The sequence below is a fragment of the Pocillopora verrucosa genome, chromosome 2 (assembly GCF_036669915.1).
Source record: "Pocillopora verrucosa isolate sample1 chromosome 2, ASM3666991v2, whole genome shotgun sequence".
Lineage (NCBI taxonomy): Eukaryota > Metazoa > Cnidaria > Anthozoa > Scleractinia > Pocilloporidae > Pocillopora > Pocillopora verrucosa.
This window is the reverse complement of record NC_089313.1, coordinates 5,976,425-6,002,493: the sequence shown is the minus strand read 5'-3', so window position 1 is coordinate 6,002,493 and position 26,069 is coordinate 5,976,425. Positions and strand designations below refer to the sequence as shown.

Genomic DNA, 26,069 nt, shown 5'->3' with positions numbered 1-26,069 from the left:
CAATTTTTCGCAACTTCAATTTCCTAGGATAATACAAGCTTATTTTCACTGTGACGATTTCACAGCCATCGAAACCCAACACATGGAATTCGTAGCTCGTAATTCATGTTCCTAAACGCGTACCTTAGAAACCACAATTGCCTCCACAAACATTAGCCGAACACACATACTCACCCTCTACCACTGATGGATAACCAAAATCTCACCTTGTTTGCAACAAAGAAATTCTGCCTTCATAATTTTTCCTAAGGAGGTTTCGTGAAGGATGAAGTGTTTTGCCAAAGAACACGACACATTTACCCAGCCAGCTGGGGTTTGTTTTTCGAAAATCCCGGTAAGTTAACGAGCCCGAAGCCATATTTTAAAATCAAAATTTTATGAAAAAATAGGCAGGTTTTTGTCGCCCTAACCAGACCATTTTATTCTCTAGCTGGTAGTCTAGTTGCATAATTTTCAATAGGTTTGAAACCCCCATCTTGGATAAAAAAGAACCGAACAGCTTTACGAGCCCGTTTAGTAACTGGAACCTTCGGGAAACGGGCCAATGTGTCTCGAACCCGGATCGACCGGAGTTTTAGCGTAACAATCAATAGGTCGACACGTTTCCCACAAAAATGTCTGTGAAGCACTGAAGAAAGTTGAACTCAATCTCCCTAATAAAGAAACCACTGATAATGAAATGAATGGTGTTTTATTACCCATACATACATACGTAGGTTTGGCATGCTAGGAGTAGATCAAATTCAAACCAAACAAACTCTATAGCGGAAGTCAATTAAAAGTATAAGGGCAATCACTTCACCATATACTAATTCTACAATTTACTCCTTAATACGGCGACAACTGAATGGCTGCTCAGTTTTCAGTCTTAGATGAATTCACAATTTTAAGTTACATAGTAAGCCCTAAGCCAGACTAGAATATAAAAAAAAAGCCATTGAAATATAAGGCCTAGCTATTCATGTTCGTTACTAATTTTCTTTGAAATTCTCTTGTCACATATAACCCGGCCCTGGGGGCATCTGATACCCTCCGGGATACTGTTGGGGCGGCATGCCTGGTACTACACCAGGAGGCATATTGGGAACCATACTTGGGCCTGCTGTGATCATTAACTGGTCAGCACCTGTAAGGATGGCAGAACACAAATCAATACAAGTTTTGTGTATATGACCCGACGAGGGCCTGTGTTCTAGTAGGTTCCAGGTGCCACAGGAAACCTCAGTTGTCTTTCGGTGCCTTAGATAACTTTGCTTTATGAAATCCTTTTAACCCTTTCACTCCCAAGATCTCATTAGTAATTCTCCTTACTATCTGCTAAATGATTCTCATTATGTTAGTTTAGAGAATTTGGTATCATATCAATTAGTAATCCCGTAATTGGTATTTTTCTTTATTCTCATCGCTTGTCTGCGTGATATTGTAGAGATAGTCAGGAAAAAATTCTGTTTCGGTCACTCACGGGAGTTGAAGGGTTAAGAGCCAAGTATTCAAGATATCTGGGGCAAAAGCGTCCAGGCACCTAACGAATCAACTGAGAGCACAGCATTATAATGCCTCAGAAGAAAAAACAAAAAAGACTGGTAACCCACCGAAAACGATTGGCTGATCCTGCTTGCTCTCCTCTTGATCTTTTCGCTCAGCTTCAGAAACGGCTAGCTTGTTCACCTGTCGAGGCAACAAAATGGAAATCAGTTCACAAATTTCCAGACTAATGTTAATTCTACACAGAAACCAGGAGGCCCTTGGTACTGGAGCTCCTTGCAATAAAGTGACCAGCTCTGATTGGTGCTGCTCTGATGAAGAAGACCAGTCCACTTCAGTTCGTTCAAAACGAGCATCTGATCAGTTTCTCCTTGCCAGTGTCAGTGCTTTGCATAATCATGTATATCATGATACGATACATGGGTTTTCATTAGTTCTTATTTACGATCTATTGGAGCACAGATGCATAGATGACGTCATCATTAACAACATTTTTCTTTTGTCATCACTGAACACAAATAGATTCCATGTTGCCAAGGGTCTGTACAATAATAGATCACAGAAAATGCCAAAATGTGCTCAGAACATCAGTGTCACACCTGACTGTGCCATGTGAACCACTTTTTTCTTCCTCAATATTACAAATGATCACAGATAGATGACAGACCTTAATTGTGAGCAAAGCTTAGTGCTCTACTTAGCGACAAAACAAAATCATCCGCTTGAGGCTTGAGAAAGGAGTTCATTGCACTAGCCATGACATAATGGCGTGTCTATCAACTTAGGAATGTAACGACAGTTTTAAAATTTGCCTCACTGGAGCCCACATACCTTGTCTATATATTCCTTAAAAACCTGCACCATATAGGGCATTGCAAAGTCGATAAGATTGTGTCTCCAGGCCAACTCTAGAACAACATCAGGACTGAGGAGATCGTAGCACATGAACAGGCAGGCTGCGAAGCACTCGTTGTTTCCAATTTCCAGGAACCAGTGGATAAGATCTTCTGCTGTGGCGTTGTTTCGGGATTCGGCAGCGTACAACATGGCGTCCTAGCAAACCATAGAGACGACTCAACATTAGCAACGTTCCTAACATATGCACGAAATAGGTACAATCTAAACCTGCTTCTGAGGTCGTGTTTCTCGCTTGGAAAACTTGTCAGAAACAAAACTGACAAAATTACCAAAAGTTAGATAGACATTTGTAGTAATTGATAATTCAACACACCTTGTAAAGCTTGTCCCTCTTACACAGTTCCACTGACTGTTGCCAGCGGTTGTTGCCCTTGTAAAGATAGGCTGCAATGCGGCGGAACTCGATCAGCTCGTGTTTTTCAAGTCGCTGGGCCAACGCAATGTTATCGAAGTTGTCGAAGGCATCGATTGAAGCGCGAAGGCCATTGTAGTCTTCTTCTTCAATGAGCAGATCATTCAGAGCCTCGTTTATAGCCTTGTTGTTGTGACTTTGCACCGATCGTAAGTACGGTTTGACGAGTGGCAAATGATTTACCTGGAAATAAAAAAACCAGAAATAAAACAAGGGTCAAGGAAAAAGTCGCTTAAAAAATTTAAGTTGTTTATTCAAGGTTCCCAATTAACCCGTCTTGAAAAAATATCCACATTCGTTCCAGTTGATTAGACATTCATGTTTCACTTGCAAGCAGACACACTGCAAGTTTCTTTACCAAGTTTACTAGCTCATTACATGAACGGACAAAAATTTTGTTTTTACGATTACCGGAATCAATTGGTCCAGGTTTTGGCAGAGTAAAATCACCGAGCGTCGGAAAATGACTTGTTTCACGTACCTTCTTGAAGAAATTCACGGCACGGGTGTGGTCCATGCGTGGGGTGAGTACCATTAGGAGATCATTAATCAACATCGGCCTGAAATCCAAGTAGAACTGCAACGACTTGTAGTACAACTCAATGTTAGCAACTTTACAAATGACATCTTTGAAAAGAGCCTCTTTCCAGGCTACTGTTGGGTGAGTCATCATGGTTTGTACTGCATTGTCGTATTCTTCGTATTTCTCGTACAAGAACACAAGCTCTGACCACAGATGAGCTTGCTCAGCTGCGCGGAGAACCTGCCAACAAAATGCAAATGATTGTGTTAAACACTTCGTCCACAGTTATGAAGGGAGGGGGGGGGGGGGTAGATACCGAAACGTAGCGAGAGGGACACCATGGTAATCGAGCCAAGGCTCATCTCTAGGAAAGTGTTAACAGAACAAGGACTAAACTGTGTATGGAATGAATACTTATCCGAAAGAGAAGGTTGAGGGAGGAAGGGAGAACGCCAGGAAAGCAAAGCAAGCAAAGCAAAGCAAGTAAACCAAGCAAAAAACAAATGGCAATGACCCTGCAAACCACCCCTAGGTTCCCTCGACACCATATTAGTAAAACAAATGCAATAACCTCGTTTTAACTTTTCTCAAATAAAAGTAGCCTCCTTCAAATTCCACTCCTTTGTTCCCAAGAGAATTTCAGCATCTTTTCATGCCAAGGGTATAAACAACAAGTTTAACATAAACGCGATGAACGGGCTGAACAAACATATCAGGTTACGACTACTTGATAAGGAACACGTCTATAAACGACTCTGGGGATTAAAACAATGTAACACAAAGGAAAAAAATAGAAAAAAAAAAAAGCTCAAAACTGTTCAAAATTACTCGAAAGAAATCAAGAGTCAGTTGTTGTTTATGTCTACTATTCACGGAAACGGATTGTTTCAAAATAAAGCAATCAATGAGGCGTAAATGTGGCGGAAGACCGTAACAGAAGCCATGACACAATGAAGTCCAACGTCTTCAAAAGCTGAGAAGAAGAGATAGGGATGACTCACTGACAGTAACAAAGATACGAAATCTTAAGCACTCACCTTAGGAATATTAACCCTAGACCAAAAGAGTTCCAGATGTTCCCTCATCTTGGTGGGTTTGTACTTTGAATACAAGATCGCCAACTCTGTAAACATGCCCATATGTGCTCGCTCCAGGCCCAACGCGGCCTCCATCAGGGATATGAGCTCTTCAAAGTAGCCTTGATTCTGGTAGAAATTGATTAATTCTTCTAATTCATCTGCATGCACCACGATGTGAAGTCCACACATTTGGGCCAAACGGAATTCTTCTCCCTCAACACATGCGAAACAAACCTGCAGATAAAGGATGACATTAACATTCACAATGATGGATCAAAACAACGTTGCGAAACCAACTAAAAGTTAGAATTTCTGAAAACCAAAAAATTACTCCTAGCAAAGAACTGAATTTCAGCAGTGAATGCTAAGAATTCAAAGTCTATGCAACTAAAATTACTAGAGAAATGGGAAGATAACGAACTGAAATTGATCCCACTATGATTGGTTGAGAGGGTGGTGGCGAGTTTTCTAACCAATCACAGAGGGAAGAAAGGATAAACCACTACAATACTGGATAGTTTTAGACACTCAAGAACAAACTCCCCATATTAGACGATTACTACTAAATTGAAGTTTTGAAAAGAAACTATAAAACGTTTTACCCACCTCTTTCCATGTCTTTGTGCTGTTTGCCTTCCTGGCGCCGTCGACAGCTGCCTGGTATTCTCCTAAGTGAACTAAAGTGGAAGCTAATTTGGCAAAATTCGACACGTTGTTATACAGAAGTTTGGCAGCGTCGAACATTTTCTCGTCAAAGCATCGGTCGCCGACCTGCAAGAATAGAGGGGAACTATTACCATCAAATCATACCGCCAAATTAGAGACCAAGTAACAATAGCAAAACACAAAGAGTAATGATTCCTACTACACGTACCTGCTGAATTTGTGCGTGGTTTGGTCCGGATATAAATTCTTCGAGCTCCGCGAGGCGATTAGTTTTAGCGAAGGCAAAAATCAGTTCTGTTTCTACAAATGAATCTCTGGACTTCTTCTGAGCCATCTGCAGGAAGCGCACGACATCTTCGAAGTTTCCTGAGAATACAAGAAAACGAACAGACAGTTGATTTAGTGCACCTGGTATGCTAGAAGAACTAGTCAGTCACTGACCAAGGTTTCAAAGCCGATCACGATCCTTTCTACCTCCATAAAAAGGTTCTATACGTACAGCTAATAAGCAATGAAAGTAAAACCCAATTAAATTGTCTGAAGCCCTGGAAAAACAGGAGTGACCAGGTCACGCATGGTATAGCTTGGTGCCTGATACGTCGAAAGGGCAGCGCAAGTTCTTCCAAACCAATCCCAGTCCGAAGTGAAGCAAACAAATCAACAAATATATTCCATGTTGCCCTGCCTCTGTTTAAAAATTGATCACAGATGGCGACAAAATGGGGTAAGAACAGCGTGTAGAATCGAGCTTGTCATATAACATATCATATCTTTGTTGTAAGCTACTTCAACAACTTAAAACGATGCCTTACTGGTCGGGGTATTGAGTGACTAGAAACTGTCATGGGCTAAGTTTTCAAGGAAAACGCTATGTGATAAGTCAGTGATTACTCTCACCACTGAGAGTAAAATTAGGCAGTACCTTCTCTGTTGGCGGCCTCGACGACTTCAGTATAAGCAGATGGATCATCGGCTTTAATAAATGAATCAATAGCTTCTTTGACCATGTTCTTCTGCAGCTGAGCTTTGGCTAAAAGACTCCATACTGCGGCCTCATTGCATCGTTCCGCAAACTCGTACGCACGGTCCAAATTTTGCACATTTTCTATCAGAACCTATAGAACAGCAGAATAACAAAAAGTCCATTACAATTATCAATGTACTCCTCAGGTTTGAAAATCATTAATGAATTGCATCACTTGAGTTTGATGATGACTTCCGCTCAGGTGCTCGAAAAGTTAGTCCCCACTACCGGAAACAGTCCTTCTCAGAGCGAAACTCACCCGGATGATCAGACTACACTATCACACGTTACCCCGGGTTTATTCAATTTACTGTATAGAGGCAATTGTAAACCAGGTAGGAAAGAGAATGGCAAAGGATGGAGTACATTTACATGGATTGTAAATGACTACAAAATATAAGTTTGGTGAAATAGGAAAAAACAAAAAACGACATAAACCAGGAACGAACAATGATGGCTGAGGATGGACTAGATTATCACGGATTGAAAACACGCACTCGAAACTAAATTTTATAAGCATACGCCGTGACGCAAGCCCTTGGAGTTGCTAAGGAAAAATAACAGAAAGTAATGAGCGACCGTTATACCTGGATAGCAGAGGTGTTGACATCAAACTTCTTAAAAATGGCAAAGGCTTCCTCATACAGTTCACTACCAATGGCGATACTGGCGATATCGGGCGCATCGTAATTGTCGAGGCGAGTGATGTATTCCATGACACGCGTGCGATCGGCCTTGATCGCTGTCAAAATCAGCAGGTTCTGTAGATTTCTGCAACATTAGACGAAGAGAAACACCCTTAATACATTGTCAGCCATCGTACCCTATCCACCTAGACCAATCATCGACTGTGCTTCAAAATCACCCTAAGGAAAGGGTCGAGGCTATACGAAACCAATGAATCAAAATGAAATTGTACTCGCATTTAGATCGAGTGTACGAATGTAGCTGTTCTGTAAATGAACGTTATCAAAGCAGCCAATCAGAACAAAGAATATATATCAAGGAGCCAATGAGAACTGAGGATAGAGCAAGGGTACAAGGCCCTCACAAGGGATAGCTTTAGTTACCTTGAGCGATTTACTCAAATTTTGGTAAACAATAGATCAGAAGAGTAGCGATTTCTAGGCCAAACATGCAGCTTAGTGAACGAAACCCTATGCAATCTGGGGACACTTCCGGAATTTCATTGATTATTGCTAGCTTGTAACACGACTAAAAAAAAAATATATGATTTTTCGGTTTCTCGACCTTCCGATGTTATTCAGAAGTCCACCTGTTTTTTTTTTTTCAAAATTACGACATATAGTGATTTGTTTCTCTTTAACAGCACATCAGATCAGCTGTTCATTGTTAACACAAAATACTTCTAATTTAGACCCTTCTTCACAATGGAAACCAAACTTAACTTCAAGATGAGGAAAGCGATAAAAACAGTCCTCGTAAAAAGAGAGTACATGGTTCAACGCAGTGCAGCAAACATTTCAAAATAATGCAACTCATTATTTGTGATATATTGGTGAAAGGAAAGACGAGTTACGAAACTGCCGTGCTGCGTTGGTGTTGGTATAACGAGATAATAAAGTTTGGTCGACAGAGTTGCTAAAGTAAATTAGCCACAGAAAAGAGTTTAAAAGCTGACGTTTCGAGCGTGAGCCCTTCATCAGAGCGAATGACGAAGGGCTGCCGCTCCTAACTTTAGCTTTTAAGGTGGCTCATCTACATCATGAATATCAACTGAGTCGATAAAACCGAATTACAGTGGAAATGTAGGTTAAACTTATCCATGTTTTGAGATGGTTGTATGACTTGGGGGGCGATAAACGTATCTTTTTCATCACAGTAAACAACGGACGCTTATTTGGCTCCTGGTATAAATTTCCTGTTTTGATTAGTAACTTTGGGTTTTAAGCTCCAGCTGCCACTACGGGAACTGTCTATCAGAGTGTATCTTTAGCACTCTGTTTGTATAACCCTTACACTTCCAAGATCTCATTCGTAAATTATCCTAAAAATCTGCCATACAATTCTTATGATGTCCGTTCTGAGAATCAACTAATAATTTCCTGATTGATGTTTGTCTTCATTCTCATCACTTATCTGCTTTATAATGTATTGATATTGTAAGGAATGTCTTGGTCACTCACCTATGGTCACTAAAGACGGAGTTATCCAACACAATCTTTTCTAGCAGCTCGATAAGTTCATTGGGTAAATCTGCAGTCATGAACGCTTTCACCGTGCATGACACATCCTCGGGATCTTGGGTCTCGGACAGAGCTGTCTGCACAACCTTTATCAACATAATCAACAGGGAAAATGATCAAAATTTAGATTATAAACTCGAGATTTCTATCCTGCAGTCTCAGATTATTTGTGACATTCAATTTAAAATAGCTCGAAATTCTGTAACTGGCTCTCTGCTTTGGTGCAATAAAGCGTTTGCAACTTGAAACCACCACCAAACCATAGGAAAACACGCATTATCATTCTACTGACCTGATCAATAAGCTGTCTACGGAACTGGTTTGATTCTTGAAGTACTTCTGCCCAGAGTTCTGGGTCCCTTCGTCGCACAAGGTATCTTGCCAGACTCTTGAATAGCGAGTTCTCGTTACAAACCTTGACAAAATGCGAATTGTACTGTTAGATCAACTGATTTAAAAAAGACATTGTGGCTCAAAAGTGCCTACTTTAACCACTTTCATGGACAAGCTGCCGAACTGTCAGTGTGTAAATAAGTGACAAGCAATGTGGTATATGTTATGGGCTTGTTTCATTAGGGTATAGAGGATGGCATAAATTTAACAAGTACATCACAGATGACATTCATGAAAAATAATAATTTTTGAACAACAAAAAATTGGCATAGGAGGCGCTGCCGAGTGTGTCACTGATTTTCTTACCACATTTTGACATATTCTCTGATGTACTACTGAATAGACCCACGGCAACATGATATCTATCACTTTTACATCAGCTGTTAAGAATGATGTCTTCTATGCATCAGTCATCCAAAAGATCAAAGGTAAGAACCATTCAAATTAAAGAAAATGCAATGATCTACCTCCAAAATCGTTTATTTGGACGTCAAACCGACCTTTCGCCATACATTTCCTTCTAGCAACTTGCAATGTTTGCCCCGTGGCGATCCCAGAAATCTTTGCGCAAACACAAGGATCCCATTACTGGCAACTCATTCATTGTGTGTACAGCTAAACTTATTATATACTACTTACTTAACTTAGGCTAGCGGCAAAATGTTATGAATTGGGCACTTTTGAACTCATCAGGAAAGGAGGATGAAAAGACTCAGGAACTGCCATTGCTCACATCAATGAAAATAAAATGTTTGTACCTTAATTAGCTCAGCATCACACTGCCCTCGTTCATAAGCTATACAGGCCAAGTGTGGGTCCCTTTTTTCGCAGTATTTACCAACTACTTTGCTGTCATAGTAAGGGTTCTCTCTGAAAAATCAACATCACTACTAGTAAGAATTTGACCACACTATGTGAGGTCCTAAGGAGCTAACTTGCACAATGAAGTTGTAACAGAAACAAAGCTACAAAATGTCACGTATCAGTATTAGAGCTTTACTTTGCTCTGTGATTGGTCCAGAAAACTCATGCCACTCTCTCAACCAATCACATGCAAAACGACTTGATTGCCCGCAATTACTTGCTCTAACTTTGAGTTCTTATTGGCTCTTCAGGGTAGACTGGTCGCTGGAATGACTTTGGTTTTGATTTCACAACACTCACTCGAAATGAGTTCTACTTGGCTCAATACTAATCTCACATCTTTTCCTCCACCTAGGAAGTTTTGTATCATCATTTAAGTGGATACCATAATAATTTTCAACCGCTATTTTACCAACCTAAGGAATCTTTCAGGATTGTTGTTAGCATCAATATAAATCTTGGCCAGTGCATTATGAGTGGCTGGTTCTTCAGTTCCATCATGGATCTTTGCTTCCAGCCAAGGTAACAGAAGCTTAAGGCGATTTCTTTTCTCCACCTCTTCGACGAGCTCATCAGTTGAGAATTGACCACGTACAGCCATCATGAGACTTTTAATGATGTCCTCTGAGCAGTCCACATCCAACAAACCTCCTACTACCACAGGAAGACGCGAGGGATTCACCTAACAAAAAAATTGAATTAAGCTTTTATACTGTAACACCAGTATGCATATTCCCCATACAGTTATCTACACATTTCCTGAGGTGCAGACAAGGAGAATTTGTTCAATAATCAAGGGCTTCTTAAGTTGGCGACCATTTCCTTTATTCTTGTGGTCCTAAAGTTTGATTCAGTAGAGATATTGTACAGAGAAATCAGATGCTTGTTACTCTCGAGGATCAAAAGGTTAAATCTTATTTCCTTCAGACCTTTTAAGGTCCAACCAAATCGCAACATCTCCTCCAGCCTGATCAACAGCACTCCTCTTTATGAGTAAAAAATTGCTCAGAAGTTTATAGTACTCTCAATAACAATGGTCAGTGAGTTGGGGAAATTAATCAAAATTTGGATTTTAGGTGAATGGAAGACATCAAAAGGAGTTAAGCTTTGTAGTGCCTGTATATTACCATGTAATTAAGTTGCCAGTTTCAACAAAATACACACAAAGAAAGAATGTGTATGTTGTGGTTCAACTTTACCAGTAGTTCAAAACTCTAATTTTCTCTGTTTCCAGTTTATCATCACACACAACCATACCCAAAGAAAAGAACATTTAACCAAAGACAAAATTTAATCAAAGCACACACACTGATCATTTCTTGCAAAGTGTGCAAAACAAACCTGCTTGTAACGTTGAAAAATACTAAATACGTACCTTCTGCACATAGATCTCAATGTATTTCTGAAGGTTGTTACGGTATAAGTACAAAACCAAGTCATGGACAAAGTCAAATCTATCGCAGACTATGATCAGAGGCAACTGGTCAGTCAGCTTGGCTTCCTAAAAAGGAAAAGAAAACACCATTGATGCAAGTTGACTCAGCAGTGCAATACAAGAGAATTACTTGCTGCTGGTTCATGAACAATTTGAAATAAAGCTACCAGAAAACACCATTGATGCAAGTTGACTCAACAGTGCAATATAAGAGAATTACATGCTGCTGGTCCATGAACAATTTGAAATAAAGCTACGATTTGCTGTGTGACCAAATGGCCACTGACAGAAATCGATGGCATTCTTTGATAAAGATATTGTTGTGTGCATGAAGAGAACTAACTAAATAGCTAGCTGTGTGACCAATTAAAAACATGGCAAACTATTTTAAGACTAACGGCATGTAATATTACCTTGAGAAAGTTTTTAACTCTTTCTGGATCATAACAGTTGCTTTCTCTACAAATACGTTCAACTTCTTTAACCTGACCGGTCTTGCAAGCAGCCTGCCACAAAAAAGACAAGATTGGATGATAAGTTAACTGTAAGGCATTTGAAAATTTAACCTGGACCAAAAATTGGGAATAGAATGAACTGTTGTTGGCTGTTTTAGTTTCACTTCACCTGGATGTACTTAAAATGGACATCTGCTTCCTGACTGAAGTTTACAATAGATCCCAAGAAGTAGAACAGACCTGTGAGGTGTAAAAAACACTTATGTTAGAGATGAACTCTGTATCATGCAAATTCCTATGCATTCACTTTGAGCAAACAAGGGTAAAAACAGATTAACCCAAAACAATTAGCCCACCAAGGTCTAAACCCACGGGCAAGTAGTTGTGTCTCAGTCAGTGAGCATCAAATTGACAAATTGGATGGGATGGAGTTCAGATTCTCAATGGGACTCCTGTCCAATGGCAGATCCAGCAGGAGTCTAGGTATCATGGAGAACTGATTTTTAGATCTTAGGGGTGAATGATTAAAATCTTTCTTCATTGTCATGGATAAATTTCTGCTAAAAGATACAGCCAAAACGCTATGTACCTTCAAAACTCTTGAAGGATTCAAACAGCTCAATCAGAGCAGTGGTGCTGAGTTGTTCATGGTACTTGGTTGCCACTTGAACACAGATCTGTAAGTTTTGTCGAATGTTATGTGTGAGCATGGCACGTAGGCATTCCAAGGAATCTTCCACAGACAAGGAACCAAAGTAGTTGACTAGCCACTGCAAGTGAAAAAAAGATTTCCATTACAAAAATTTAAAAGAAAAGGTGAACTAGCCTGAAGACTGCTGTCGCAACTTATATTGTGGGTAAGTTTATAAAGAAACTGTGGTGCTGCCTTGGTGGGAGAGTATAACAGGGTGATTTAGTACTATTAAGTTGATAATGTAAATTGGCCACAATAATGAGTTTCAAACCTGAAATTTCGAGTGTTAGCCTTTTGTCAGAGCAAAATAATAACCTATTACTGGTTTGGGTAACAGGAACAGTGTTATTACCACTGGGTACCACTGTGTTAACCTAAAGCTTAAAAGACACTTTGAAATCGAGAGTTAAGTTTATTGTCTGAGAACTCAACACAATGACCCAGTTTTGGCTTACACCCAGACTGTCCTATCACGCATTGTGTGTTCTGTCTCATGCAAATTAGGCATGCTGCCCTCAGCATGCCTAATTTGCATGAGACAGAACACACAATGCATGATAGAACAGTCTGGGTGTAAGCCAAAACTGGGTCATTGTCATTTTAGTGAACTTGTGTCATGTGCTGGCAGTGCATATATATTGTTGTTTCACCTTAAAAATGCACTTAAATAAATCATGGCTAAGCTGCTGGAGACGGTCTGATCTTCAAGAACCTTAACTTCTACAAAGGGATGAGACTAATGGACTAGAACACAGACTTTTCCTTTTTGAGTCCAGTGCACTAACCACTATGCCAGTTCATCTCTCAGAAACAATTAGGGAAGACAAAAGATAAAAATGCAGAAACATTAAGAAACTTATCCCATAGAATATAGGATAACGTATTACCTCTGGATTTAGTAGGTGAGTGTGCACAATGGCCCTCTTTATGTCAAATATATCAGTATAATGTTCCAAGGCCTGTGTAACAGATACAAATATAAAATAATATAAAAAATGTGCTCAAACTTGTGCACAAATGAACAGTTACTGGGATCAACATTTCCACCAATATAGCTATTTAATGAAATTTTGCCCATACTTTGAATGTCATGTTCAAAGTATTTTATTAGAAAAACAATCTCTTCCTCTTTCTTGTAAGTTGTGTGGAGTAAAGCCCTTAATGACTTCTTATGCAACATCTACTTTTCCCTTTGTTTCAAAAGGTAATGTGAAAAAATAAGAAAGGAGAGTATAGCAGTCTATCTGAAGTCACATAGGGTTTTTTCCCTTTTCATTCCTTCTACTGAACATCATTGTGATAGTAATGCCTATCCTAACAACTGCATACATCTCATAGGTTGATCACAAATCTTAAGACGATGCCTTAGCTTGTTTGCAAGTAAATAACTCTTACCCTCTGCAAAAGTCCAGCATTTTCACACAGCTGGGCAATATGAGCCCTATCATAATGAGTGAACATTTGATTGCCAAGAATTGCATCTGCAACCTAAGGAAAGCATTTTAACCACACTCAGTAACCTGTAAATTAGACAACGGTTTCTAACAAGGGATGCAGTTTTACTCACAGGTTAACCTTTTAGCTCCCAGGAAGTGATTAACATGTTACATCTCCATTTAACTCCATACATTATGCAGCAAAAAAGGTAATAAGAACACTCAGCCTTATAAGAGAAAGTTGTTACTTATATATAAAAATATGTCCATAATTAATTTGCAAAGAAATGTGAAATAGCTAGAGGAGAGAATTTTCAATCAGATTTTAGGAGTTTTAGGGTTAACTGCAATTAGAATTCTTTTGAAAAGGTTGTTTGAAAAATTCAGGCTTCATTAAGGAGTGAACCACCTGCCTTCCAAATAATAGTTGGTTGCTTCTACCAACTTCTGACCAGACAACTTGAAAAAAAAAATAAATTAAAAAAAAAAAAAAAAAAAAAAAAAGAAGGAAAGAAAGAACTGGGCACATAGTACATGTATTTGCCATGACACAACACTGACCTGGGGAGCTGTAAGGAGGTTCATTTCAAGCAGCCTGGTCTGCAGATGATCTTCGGTTGGTCTGTTGTTCTTAAGGGCATCCAGAAGGAAAGAAGTACATGCCTGAACTTGGTTTGTTTCCATAAATACATCTACAATCTGAAAATTGCAAAAGAACAGTTTGAAAAGAGAATGTTAGGAGTGATGACAGAGGAATGAATATGGAGCATGTTGTCCAGATGTTCTCCCAAACCAGTCCCAAACCTGATTTGTTATGAAAAGTTTGGGGAAAATAGTGAGGCTTATCAACAAGTGCTTCTGGTACCTCTCCCTTTTCAAAGTTCTTGGTGCTTTTCATACATGTAAATTGTTTACTACTGACCTGACTGAGATCTGCGAGTGCTTCTCCTTCTTCCTGGACAAGCATTGAAGCAAACTGACTGCCTGTTTCTGGATTGACTCTCATCACATTCCGAAGAAGGAAGATGTAATCTGGAGTATAGCCAACCTTCTTGGCATATAAAACTATCTTTTGGAACTGACCAGTTTCAGCGAAGCATTGGATCACCTGGAAAAATCATTAGGTTTAAAAACCCTATATGGTAAGAGAGATGGTATGTTGACTTAACCCTCTCCCACGAGTGACCAAAACAGAATCTCTCCTTACAATATCAAAACAATACCAACCAGATAAGTAATGAGAATAAAAAAAAAAACAATTTGGGGATAAATAGTTAATCCAATATTAAATTCTCTGAATTAACAGAATAAGAATAGTATGAATGACAGTAAGGAGAGTTACAAATTTGATCTGGGAGTTGAAGGGTTAAGCAGCTGTACTCCATTAATAATGTCCCATCGTCCATATTACATGATTTGATTTTTTTATTTGCAGTGTCTACAATTTTCACTTCAATATATGAGGTAATGTTCTATTTTCATAGAAAGACTGAAAATTGTTCGCAAGGATGGAAAACACTCCAAACTTATTAAACTTAAAGGGATGTGAAGTTTACGGTAGGATCAGCTCCCTTAGGACAAGGTGACTGCATGCATATTTGATGAGAGGCTAGGAGAGTCATTCAACTCATCAGCAAAGCATACCAAAACTGTTGAGTGTGCATCAAAATTGTTACAATATTTGAATTTTTTACTATCACTCATTCTCACAACCACCTATTATTGGCTACATGAACCTTTCAAGAAGGAAGCAAAGGTCACAGTTTAAAATAAAATGATACTCTTAGAACAGAAACAGAGAGTTAGCGTACCATCTGTGTGACAAAAGCAATGCCTAGAAAACCAGTTTAGCCCAGTCAAGCAAGCACAAAGTGATTGCAGAAAGGTGCAGAATGGCAGGGAGTAAAGTTAATAACGAAGTTGACTAATATGCTGTGTGAGTGTCATGAATTAGTTGTTATAATACTTTTGTGAATTATCTGCTAAGAAAATTACCTTGCTGGGTACATTTGCCCTGAGATACACTGACAAGGCCAAAGTGGGATCAACCTGCTTCACCAGATCACCAAGCTCTTCACTGCATTCCAGCTGTCAAGGGAAACAACCACAAATATTACCAACTGATTGTGTTACGAGTGCCCATCTACGTTAAAGGATTGAGAATGAGGTATCCAATAAGCAGAAGACTATCAGCCTCTCAGTTTAAAAAAATTTGTTTCATTGACTATTACATCATCAATCGAAAGATGGTGTTAAAGTAATCATCATAGAGGCCAATAAGTTTTCACTTGTGAAATAACTGCAAGTGAGTCCTACACAACAGGTCAATTGATTGACACTGTGAACCTGACATGAAACATTGAATCTAGGATTTGAATGACATGGACTTGGTTAAAAAATAAACAAACACTCACGAATGTGATAACATTCACAAGTCACAGTTTCAATGCCAATGGCCAATAAGCCACTTCCACAAAGTCTTAGCTTTAAAATGAGGTAGGTTAGTATTGCGCAAATAAAACTTATTTTGCAAGAGAGCCTTTGGACCAGACCTTTGTTTGGCAAGTGAGAGCTTTCCTGACCTCACAAAAAGTTTGCTCTTTACCTTTTCTTCTTTCAGCCACTTCTCTAGAAGCTGCTTCCTGCCTTGCTGTAACACAGGCTTGCACAGCTCCAGTGATTCAAACTTGTTGAGTTTACCTTGGTCTAACAAAATGCCGAAATACTGCAGCAAAGGTGATGTTTGACCTTGTTGAGATGGGACTTGCTGAAACCTCTGAATTGTCTGTGGTGTTCTCAGCACACCCTAATTATAGATAAAAGTTTTGAAGAAGGTATTTGAGTCAAGGTAAAGATAACTTTGTAATTTTCTCTACGTACAGTGTAATGCAATTTCTCTTTAGAAATGTTATTGTCATCTTTGTGGATACACCAACCAACCAAAGATATCATGGTGCCCTAGTTTTAATACATTAATTCCTACCCAATTTCAACTCCAAAATGGAGTATCAACACACACTAAGAGAAGAGGCGATTTTTAAAGATTACTTTTATTTCCCTGATTATCATTGTTCTTGTCCTTGTCAACTTCATAATTAAAATCGTCACAATCTTTGTCACCATTATCTAGCACACACTCACAGCCAAACACAAATTTACACTTTACTTGATGTCTTCTTCTTTTTGTTTTGTTCTGTTTTTTTGTTTTTTTTTTAACATCAATCCTCATTTGAAGCTTTGGGTATGGATTTTAAGCTTACATCCATACATAACACTCATAGTCAAATCAAGAGGAATGTTTGAGGCTTTCAATTCTCAAGACTCAAAAGTTTTATTCTTAAGCATTTTGTAAAACATTTGGGTGAAATCTTGTTAACATGGTTACTTCTTCAAGTGTCTCTTCTCTGATGCTTACCTTTGGTGCATTAGCAGCAACTTTTGCAGCTTCAGCATATTGCATGCCACTGAATAAGGTGTTGAACTTTCTGACAAAAAGTTCCTCAGCTCCTGCCAAATTGTTCCTTACAGCCAGACGAAGAGCTAGATCAGGATTCTGTAGCACATTGGTGATGTATGGAATGATGTTGTCCTCCTCAACACTTACTGACAATACCTTAATTGGAACAATTTGAGGATAAACATAAATTTAAAGCTCAAATGGGAAAGAGCTACATAATAACAACAACAACAACAACAACAACAACAATATTTATATAGGATAACCCTGTCAGTGTAATGACACTGGTATCAATTAGGGCCCTATAAGGTAAATAATAATGTTTACATCTCAAAAGGTATAATTATATGGTACTATAAAGTAAAATACTGAAAATAGGACTAGGACTAAGAGTCCTAACTTCTGGTGAAACATCACTTAAATTACCGTATTTCTTCACTTATAAGCCGATCTCAGCTATAAGCCAAGACCCTAAAAGTTAGAGACCTTCTAACAGACTTGTGTTGTCAAAAAAAAAAAGGCAAAATTCTTGATTGTAACTGGTCATTTGAGTGAGCGAACCTAACAAAAAACGTTGGGAAATGGCTCACTGAACACAAAAGCTAATGAATTACTAACAATAAACACAAAAGAAAAAAATTGAATCAGTGAAGATGTAAATACTACTATGCAACTGCAGAAACTCTCAGTTACTGTAACCTGACAAACATTTCAATCAAGTATCTCTTTCGTCGCTGTTATTTTTCTCATCATGCCAAAAGCATGCTGCTTTTCATATACTATGGCTTTCAGTGAAGATAAATGTTATTGTGGAAGCTGAAGCTGTAGAAAACAACTCAGAAATTGCTTGAGATTATGGACTTAGTGAGTCCATGGTGCAATGCTGGAGAAGAGACCAGGCAACTATTCTTTCTGGTAAGCTTAAGATGTCTGAAATACGTGCAAAAATAGGCAGTTTACTCCCAAGTATCCCAAACTAGTCAAGCAAGTGATGGAGTGGTTTTCACAGCAGAGAGACCACATATTTCATTCGTAATGTGAAATGAGAAGACCTTTGCTGAGTTGAGTGAGATTGTCTTTCAATGCGTGGGAAGTAAAGAATCTGATTGGTGGTCAGAAATAGGTTTTTGTCATAACATTTTTTAAACATGTCACATAAAGAGCACTGCAGTCATGGAATTTATGGTCATTTTGCATTAACTATAAATTTGCAATTGTACTTGTTTTCGAGTCTCAAACACTTGGCTATAAGCTGAACTCTGTTTTTCATGAAAAATCTCCCAAACTTTTGTGTCAAATACTGAAAAAATCATTTGGCTTATGGGTGAAGAAATACAGTACCTAAACTACCATAATGTAATTCCTAAAGCAAAAACACTGGAACAAACCAATCATAAAATCTGTACTACACAAAGAAACTAAAAAGCTACTTAAAAGTTACCTGTCCCTTTCTGTTGACACCAATGATACCATCAGTAGGTTCATGAGGTGCTGTCACAAAGATTGTATCTCCACTGATTCGGTTCATATAAATACAGGATCCACTTTCTACATCATACAGATGGATGTATCCATACTTGGTGATAAGGAAAACAATGCCATGTTTCTGGCTCACCTGAAAAAACCATCCAGAAGTTTCATTGTTTAATTCCCAAGATCTGACAAAACAATTCCTCCTTCTCACCGCCATAAACTTACAGTAACACTTGTGCCAAATCAGTTGTCAAAAGGAGTAAGTTCCTTAAGAAACTGTGGTGCTGCATTGGTGGCAGATATTACAAGATATTTTTGTTTTAGTCCCTGAATTGATAAAGCAAACAGGCCACTATAAAGAGATTCTTGAGTTGACATTTCAAGCATTAGCCCTTCCTTTGCTCTGTAGAAGGGTTAAAGCTTGAAACATCAGCTTCACAAGCTCTCTACAGAAGCCAATTCCAAGGCTGTGCTCAAAGGAAAATTTCAGGGAGCCCTTTGGGCTCCCAAGCGTTTTAGCTTGGGTGCCCAGGCCTAAAAGATGGTCGCCCAAATCAAAATTTCGGGGAGCCCTTCGGGCTCCCAAACATTTTAGCTGAGGTGCCCGGGCCTCCTAGTTGGTCGCCCAAATTAATAAATCAGTCAGTTAATTATTAAAAATTAAACAAACTGTTTTCGTAACGAGTCAAATAGAACTATGTGCATTTATTTATTGTTTTTATGTTCATGAAACATCGTATCCTTTGACCTCCTGAAAACCTATCGTCACTTATAGTCAAATAATTATTTAATTCGCACTGCTTCTGATTCGGTTGGTTTTATTTTTAGTGCATGATACGTAATAACTTGTCACTACACCAAGGACAATGCGGGACTTATAGAGTTTACACCTGTTTCTAAAACAATCACAAAAAAAAACGTATCTTTTCTTTTTTATACATCGTGTTTTACTGGAAAAACAATCTTAAGTTATGTTTTTGCCTCGCAGACACGGCAGTAAAAAGCCGGCTAAAATATTAAATTAGCATAGAAGAGCGACTCCCGTGTTTATTCAGCAATTTATTAATCGCCGACCGTACTTTACGCCTATCAGAGCAGAAGTAACAATTTCTTTTGAAAAACTAGCTGATGAGCCATCCCAATTTAAAGGAAAAATTTTAATGCTATTGGAAAAGCCATTAAAATCGAAAACAGTGCAGCTAGTCAAGTTCAAAGTCAAGGATTATGCTACATGTGAATTCACATGGAACAACCTTTGAACATCAACACGCGCCCGATGGAACAACATTTTCTTTTAAAAGAACGACTCCCGTGTTCATTTAGCGATTTATTAATCGTCGACCGTACTTTACGCCTGTCAGAGCAGAAGTAACAATTGCTTTTCAAAAACTAACTAACGAGCCATCCTAATTTAAAGGAAAAATTATAATACTATTTGGAAAAGCGGTTAAAATCGAAAACTGTGCAGCTTGTCACGATCAAAGTCGATGATTATGTTACACGTAAATTCACGTGGAACGACCTTTGAATATCAACGCGCGCCCAATTGAACAACATTTTCTTTTTTTTTTTTGACTGTAAATCAAGAAACCAACACCAGCCAGTCACCCGGCCGGGTGACCAAGAAAATATTTTCAGTCGCCCAAGGCCAAATGTTAGTCGCCTCAGGCGACCGGGCGCCGTTAGAGCACAGCCTTGTAATTCACATGATTAGCTTAGTCTATGTTGCAAACTTGACCTCCAATTTACCTGCATGGCAACAGGAAAGTCATTCTGAGCCTCTGGGGGAAAAAGTACTTCAACTGCCTTCTTGACAAATGGCTGGTTTCCTGTTGGTGGGGTTCCGACTTCAATGACATGCAACTGTTGGTAAGATTAAAGACAAGCTTAAGAACCTGTCAAGGTATAAAGCTGGTAGATCTTGATTTTCAATTTTCAATGTTTGTGTCCTTACACAATTTTTCAGGTGCTTATGTTTTTGCAAGACTACGCAAACATCTTGCTGATTTATCACATTTTAAACCACCTTACACAAAATGAACATTTCTTTGCTGCACGACATGACTCTGTAAATGTTTTTATTAGCTGGCACAGTAAAATATCTAAAATTGGAAGCCATCCAGTCAGCAATTGACAGAGTGTGGCTAAGGAGCTAAACTAGAAGCCAATTTGGACAAATATGGCAAGTATCAGATTGGAGGACTTGAACCAAAGAATGCCATATTACAAGTTCAATGCCATGGCCACTTAGCCATGCTGCTTTTCTATAGTGATGTCTGTTCTTTTACTAACTGCTTCAAATCAAAATTCATGTAAGATACCTTGTACAGGGTACCAAAAATTTTACCATAAGCCCTTCAGAGAGAAATGGGAAGTTTCATGCACAAGTTGTGCCATCAATTGAAAGATGGTGATGTCATATTCATCATGAGGGCCTAGCTGTATTGACAATATGATTTCTATTTAGATCTCTTACCTTCCCTCCCTGGGCTCCTCTTACAGCAAAGGTGAACAGAGTAGATTCCTGGGCATTGCCTTCCATTTTGAACTGCATGAAAGCTGCAGCATGGCCCTCAATTGGCTGACTAACCTTTCGCTCTGTTGAGTACAGTTGCATTGCACCAACAACTCGGTTTTGCTAGAAGAAAAGAGAAACATCAACATGAAATAGCAAGTTGCATTCTGACTATGGTAGGATAAAGAAAACCAAGATTTAAAATTGACTCTTTTTCATGTAGCCACTTGGCTCCTAGACATTTTTAAGTGGTAGACAATTCCAAACTGTGGTCACTATTTTAATTGAGGACATTGTACTAGATAGACCCTCCAAAATTATGACAGAAAATAGACTTTAGTCAGAAAATCAAATCAAAGAATCTTGATGACCTTTCCTTTCAAAGAGAGGATAAAATGTTTCTGAATCATACTGTCATCTTAAATTTCACAGGCCCCAGCCCATGGAACTACCTAACCAACTTAAAAATATCTATACACCTTCAATACCTATTCATCACTCTGTTGAAAATAAATAATAATTAATAACTACTGTATTTCTTCACCTATAAGCCGACCTCGACTATGAGCCGAGACCCTAAAAGTTAGAGACCTTCCAACAGACTCGTATTATCCAAAAGAAAAAGCAAAACCATCGGCTATAAGCCGAGAGCGAAATTCTTGATTATAACCGGCCATTTGAGTGTGCGAATCTCACGGAAAAAATTGGGAAATGGATCAATGAACACAAAAGCTAATGAATGAGAATAAACCCAAAAGAAAAAAAGGCGAATCAGTGAAGATGTAAATACTACTACGCGACTGCAGAAAGACAACAGTTACTGTAGCCTGACAAACATTTCAATGGAGTATCGCTTTCGTCATTGTTATTTTTTTCATCATGCCAGTAGCACGCCGCTTTTTGTATAATATAGCTTTCAGGATAAAAGTTATAGCGGAAGCCGAAGCTGTAGAAAACAGCTCGGAAATTGCTCGAGATTATGGACTTAGCGAGTCCATGGTGCAACGCTGGAGACGAGACTAGGTGACTATTCTTTCTGGCAAGCTTAAGATTTTGGCAAAACGAGCAAAAATAGGCTGTTTCACTCCCAAGTGTCCCGAACTAGACGAGCAAGTGATGGAGTGACTTTCACAGTAGAGACCAAATATTTTATTAGTAATGTGCGATGAGGAGAGTTTTTGCCGAGTTGAGTGAGATCGTCTTTCAATGCGTGGGAAGCAAAGAATCTGATTGGTGGTCAGAAATACGTTGTTATCATGTCAATTTAAAAGCACATCACGTAAAGAGCGCTGCAGTCATGAAATTTACGGTCATTTTGCATTAACATTAAATTTGTAATTGTTTTGAATCCCAAACCCTCGGCTATAAGCCGAACCCCGTTTCTTGTGAAAAAATTTTCAAACTTTTGTGTCAAATACTGAAAAATCGCTCAGCTTATAGGTGAAGAAATACGGTAAGTCCATTATCATTTAATTACATTGAATTGTGAAAATCTGAGCTACTTTGTCAAAATAAATTGGAAATCTAGAAAATAATTTTACATGAACTTAATGTCAATGAAACGATCAAATTAAACAAACTAAACAAACATTTTCTATTTTGCCTCAAGAGCCAGCACACAAAAAAGCAGACAAACAGTGTTATAAATTAGGAAGATTGTGTTTCACAAATAGCATAATGACTGATATGCTCTTTGCTTTTTAGTGTGTACCTGTGCTGAAATGCCAATTAGAAGCAGCCATGTGGCATCTTGGTTTGTTCTGTAATTAATTATCTGACATCCAGCAAGACTAGAATGACGGTCAAACATCTTGTAAGGTTGAGAATCACCTGATGGGGAATTAAGTACCATATAATTATTAAATATTATGTCAGATTTTTTTATTACAGCTAAGAAATTTATAAATTATTGACTTAACATTTAGAACAAAAAATAAGCAACAAACCGTATACCACAAATGCATACCAAGATAAAACTAGTATTCTTTGTTAACTTAAAAAAACATCTTACAACAGGAGTAATGACTCATAAATCAATCAATCATTGATATCTGTAAGGATAAATTATTCAATCAAATGGTGTGACAGTCCCTGTAAGTAAGCCTGAAAAGGATAGTGTTCCCTGAAAATAAGTGTAACTGTAGAAGTAAATATTACTGGTTACCTTCCATGGACCAATGGTAGACAGTGGTCTCGGTGACAAGAGCAAGAGTATTAACATTGATCCACTTCCAGAAAGTGACATCTTCCACCATGGTATGCGCTTTCATTTTACTCTTCATCTCAATGTTAAAGATCTGAAGTGTTCTTCCCGCTAGAAATGGACACAAAATAAAGAAAACAAGAGTCTTGAAGATGTAAGAAATAATTTCAAGAAAAACATAAGAAGGGAAAAGCCAACCAAGAAGGTTGCAAAAGGTTTATACATGAGAGATGATTACGCCGTACTCTTCATCTCAATGTTAAAGATCTGAAGTGTTCTTCCTGCCAGAAATGGACACAAAATAAAAAAAACAAGAGTCTTGGACATGTATGAAATAATTTTAAGTAAAAAGCAAAAAAGGGGAAAGCCAACTAAGAAGGTTGCAAAAGGTTTATACATAAGATGTGATTAAGCCCTAAGTCAATATGGGGTGCATGAATTTTTACAGATGGGCAAGGTAAGGTGAGATTTAAAGTTTCCAGTTTTACATTTATTTAATGACATGTGAAAGACTGTTTTAAAAGTACACCTGGCAGGTGCATTTTTCTCAAATCCATAGGTGACACAGGATCAGGACCCTCCCTTTGCTATTCTAAACTAAATAACATCAACAGCTAACTTTTCTCTAAGAATATACTTTATGTTCCTACCTTTTAGAGCAATAACTTTTGATTTGGGATTCATAATAGCAGAGTCAGCAGAAATTGGTCTCCTTGTTGGATTGTTTGCATCACCTAGGTCAATAATAACTACTTGGGCTGTTTCTCCAACCTTTTCCCTCACACAAATAAATTTATCGGACTCCATGGTGAGGGTGGAGAAGCCGATGTTAGCAGCATTGATGCCAACACTTTGCAGCTGAAAATTGAATAAAGATTTTTAGTGACAACTGCTAAAGAAAAGGTACAACATTATGGAGAATCCGTCAAACAAAATGTAACCTTTCACAGTAACCCTATAAGAAATAAACAAACTTCATGCTATGTAGAAAAACATCCTTCTGCAAACTATGAAGGCAAACAAATGTCACAAAAGAAATTGCATTTTTTTTTAAAATGTATCTACCTACAGTATACAAAATTAACACAAGAGGCTGCATTATATTGGACCTAAATAGCAAAAATAAACCGCACACTTATATCAGCTTTTTTTTTCAATATCAAAATCTACATTTAATGTCTCCATTTTGGTTGTGCTTCATGTTTCACTTTTCAAAATTCTATATTCATCCTTATTCCTCAACAAACACAAAACATAGACGAAGAAAAAACACTTCAAGCAAGTAAACGATTATATATCCTTAAATTAATTAATGAGAAATCAATCACATACACAGCTATAGAAGATAAATGATTTGCAGCATATTAGAACTTCTTTTCATTACAATAAAAGACAACACATGTAGGAATGGATATCACTACAGCTCTTGGATTTCACTGAAATTCGTAAAGTTTCAACAGAAGTCAAATTTCTCCTTGATTCTGAGTATTTGGACATGAATTGTGTTAACTATATGTATCACCGGTCACCATGTGATTTGCCTGACAGCACAAGTGAAGCAAGACATGAAGGATTTTAATACTTTAGTTACAGCTGAGAATAAAAAATTTGAATGCCCCCAAACAAAAATTGGAACAAGAAACGTTTACTAAACATTAAAAATAAACATATAAATATGTCACACAAAACCAATTAAAGGCAAACGCATTGGTGTTTTTAGGACACTATCAAGCAAATTCTGGTCGCTTGGCATTAAAGAGTATCCTTTAGCTTTCAGTATGATGTACATTTTCTTCTAAATTATGGTTTACTTCGAAATGTTTGTGCGCCGCTTGAATTAACAGGAAGTAGAAACTTTGAATGGCACAGGCCTTCTTGAATTACAACTTAAGATTAATGTTATCTAGTTTTTGGTTACAAACTTAGAATTTTCTACAAGCAATTATTTGAATGGACAAGTTCCAGAACACATTTGTTTCAATCGACCGCGTAGCGAATATATGTGTATGTTCATGCAATTTAACCACATTTTCCTCATAAAATCGTACAAACTTTTAATAATAGGTTTTTTACCTTGATAATGTAAAATTTGAACGCAGTACTTCGTTGAAAGAACGTAATTTAGTAAATTTCCATTCTACATTCAGGTTAGTGACACGGCGATATTTGGTCGATCTTTAGAATACTCCAGCGAACGAAGACCTTGTAAGCGGCTATTTGGCAAAGATAAGAATACTGCTTCCGCACTGATCCACATTTTGGTGCTATTCAAACGATAAACGCCACAAATAACGCGTAGTTTATCACGCTTTAAGGGTTAACTTGGAGCCGAGACGGCTGACATAAAGATCGTAAACTCATCAGATGGGTAATCAGAGTACGGGACATACCCACTTTCAAAGAACTTTGAGGTGACAAGATCTCTCAAATTATCCACAAATTTACCACGCAGCGAAACAAAAGGTTGAAGAAGATAGAAAATATACCAAAAAAGTTTCATTCCAACAATTCATGGCAGAGTAGCCGTAAATGCACATGCAAAGAACTTGTTCCTGTTTCCGACACGAAAGCTCCCTATGAACATTTACCCCAAGCCAAAGGCAATCAATGGCATTTTAGTATGTAGCTTCCATACTGGCATAAACAAAAATAACATAATAATTGCATTAAGGTAGAAAGCTTCATTGCTATTCGATGTAAACAGCGTGTGACAGAACCAAGCGCTCAAAAGAGCGAAAGAATACTACATATATTGCATAGATCAAACTCGCTGACTAACCTGAAGATGTTCTTGAAACCTAATCGGCAATAGCTGCGCCATTTTCCTCTT

The 26,069-nt window shown here is 38.1% G+C and overlaps 1 protein-coding gene across 1 annotated transcript; it reads right to left on the bottom strand.

The window, feature by feature from the left end:
- Positions 1 to 675: 675 nt before the first annotated feature.
- On the bottom strand, positions 676 to 26,060 carry LOC131773181 (clathrin heavy chain 1-like). Its single transcript, XM_059089170.2, has 32 exons — positions 26,019 to 26,060; positions 23,890 to 24,097; positions 23,201 to 23,350; positions 22,748 to 22,866; positions 20,998 to 21,159; positions 20,271 to 20,384; positions 18,490 to 18,663; positions 17,007 to 17,204; positions 16,197 to 16,397; positions 15,587 to 15,679; positions 14,514 to 14,699; positions 14,153 to 14,290; positions 13,551 to 13,643; positions 13,043 to 13,114; positions 12,051 to 12,231; positions 11,631 to 11,701; positions 11,420 to 11,512; positions 10,947 to 11,072; positions 9,988 to 10,253; positions 9,466 to 9,577; positions 8,607 to 8,729; positions 8,255 to 8,400; positions 6,695 to 6,878; positions 6,006 to 6,198; positions 5,292 to 5,449; positions 5,024 to 5,188; positions 4,376 to 4,651; positions 3,297 to 3,578; positions 2,717 to 2,998; positions 2,317 to 2,538; positions 1,593 to 1,668; positions 676 to 1,126 (listed from the first exon to the last, which is right to left on the bottom strand). Exons 1-32 carry the CDS (start codon positions 26,058 to 26,060, stop codon positions 996 to 998), a joined length of 5,037 nt encoding a protein of 1,678 aa, XP_058945153.1. The 3' UTR covers positions 676 to 995.
- Between the last annotated feature and the right edge of the window lie 9 nt (positions 26,061 to 26,069).

Coding starts and splice junctions, on each gene's coding strand:
- LOC131773181 (XM_059089170.2), bottom strand. CDS start 26,060: ATGGCGCAGCTATTGCCGATTAGGTTTCAAGAACATCTTCAG. Junction 17,205..18,489: donor GTGTCAACAGAAAGGGACAG/GTAACTTTTAAG, acceptor GTTCCAATTAAG/GTATTGTCAGTAAGTGTTGA. Junction 2,999..3,296: donor CCGTGAATTTCTTCAAGAAG/GTACGTGAAACA, acceptor TTTTATTTCCAG/GTAAATCATTTGCCACTCGT.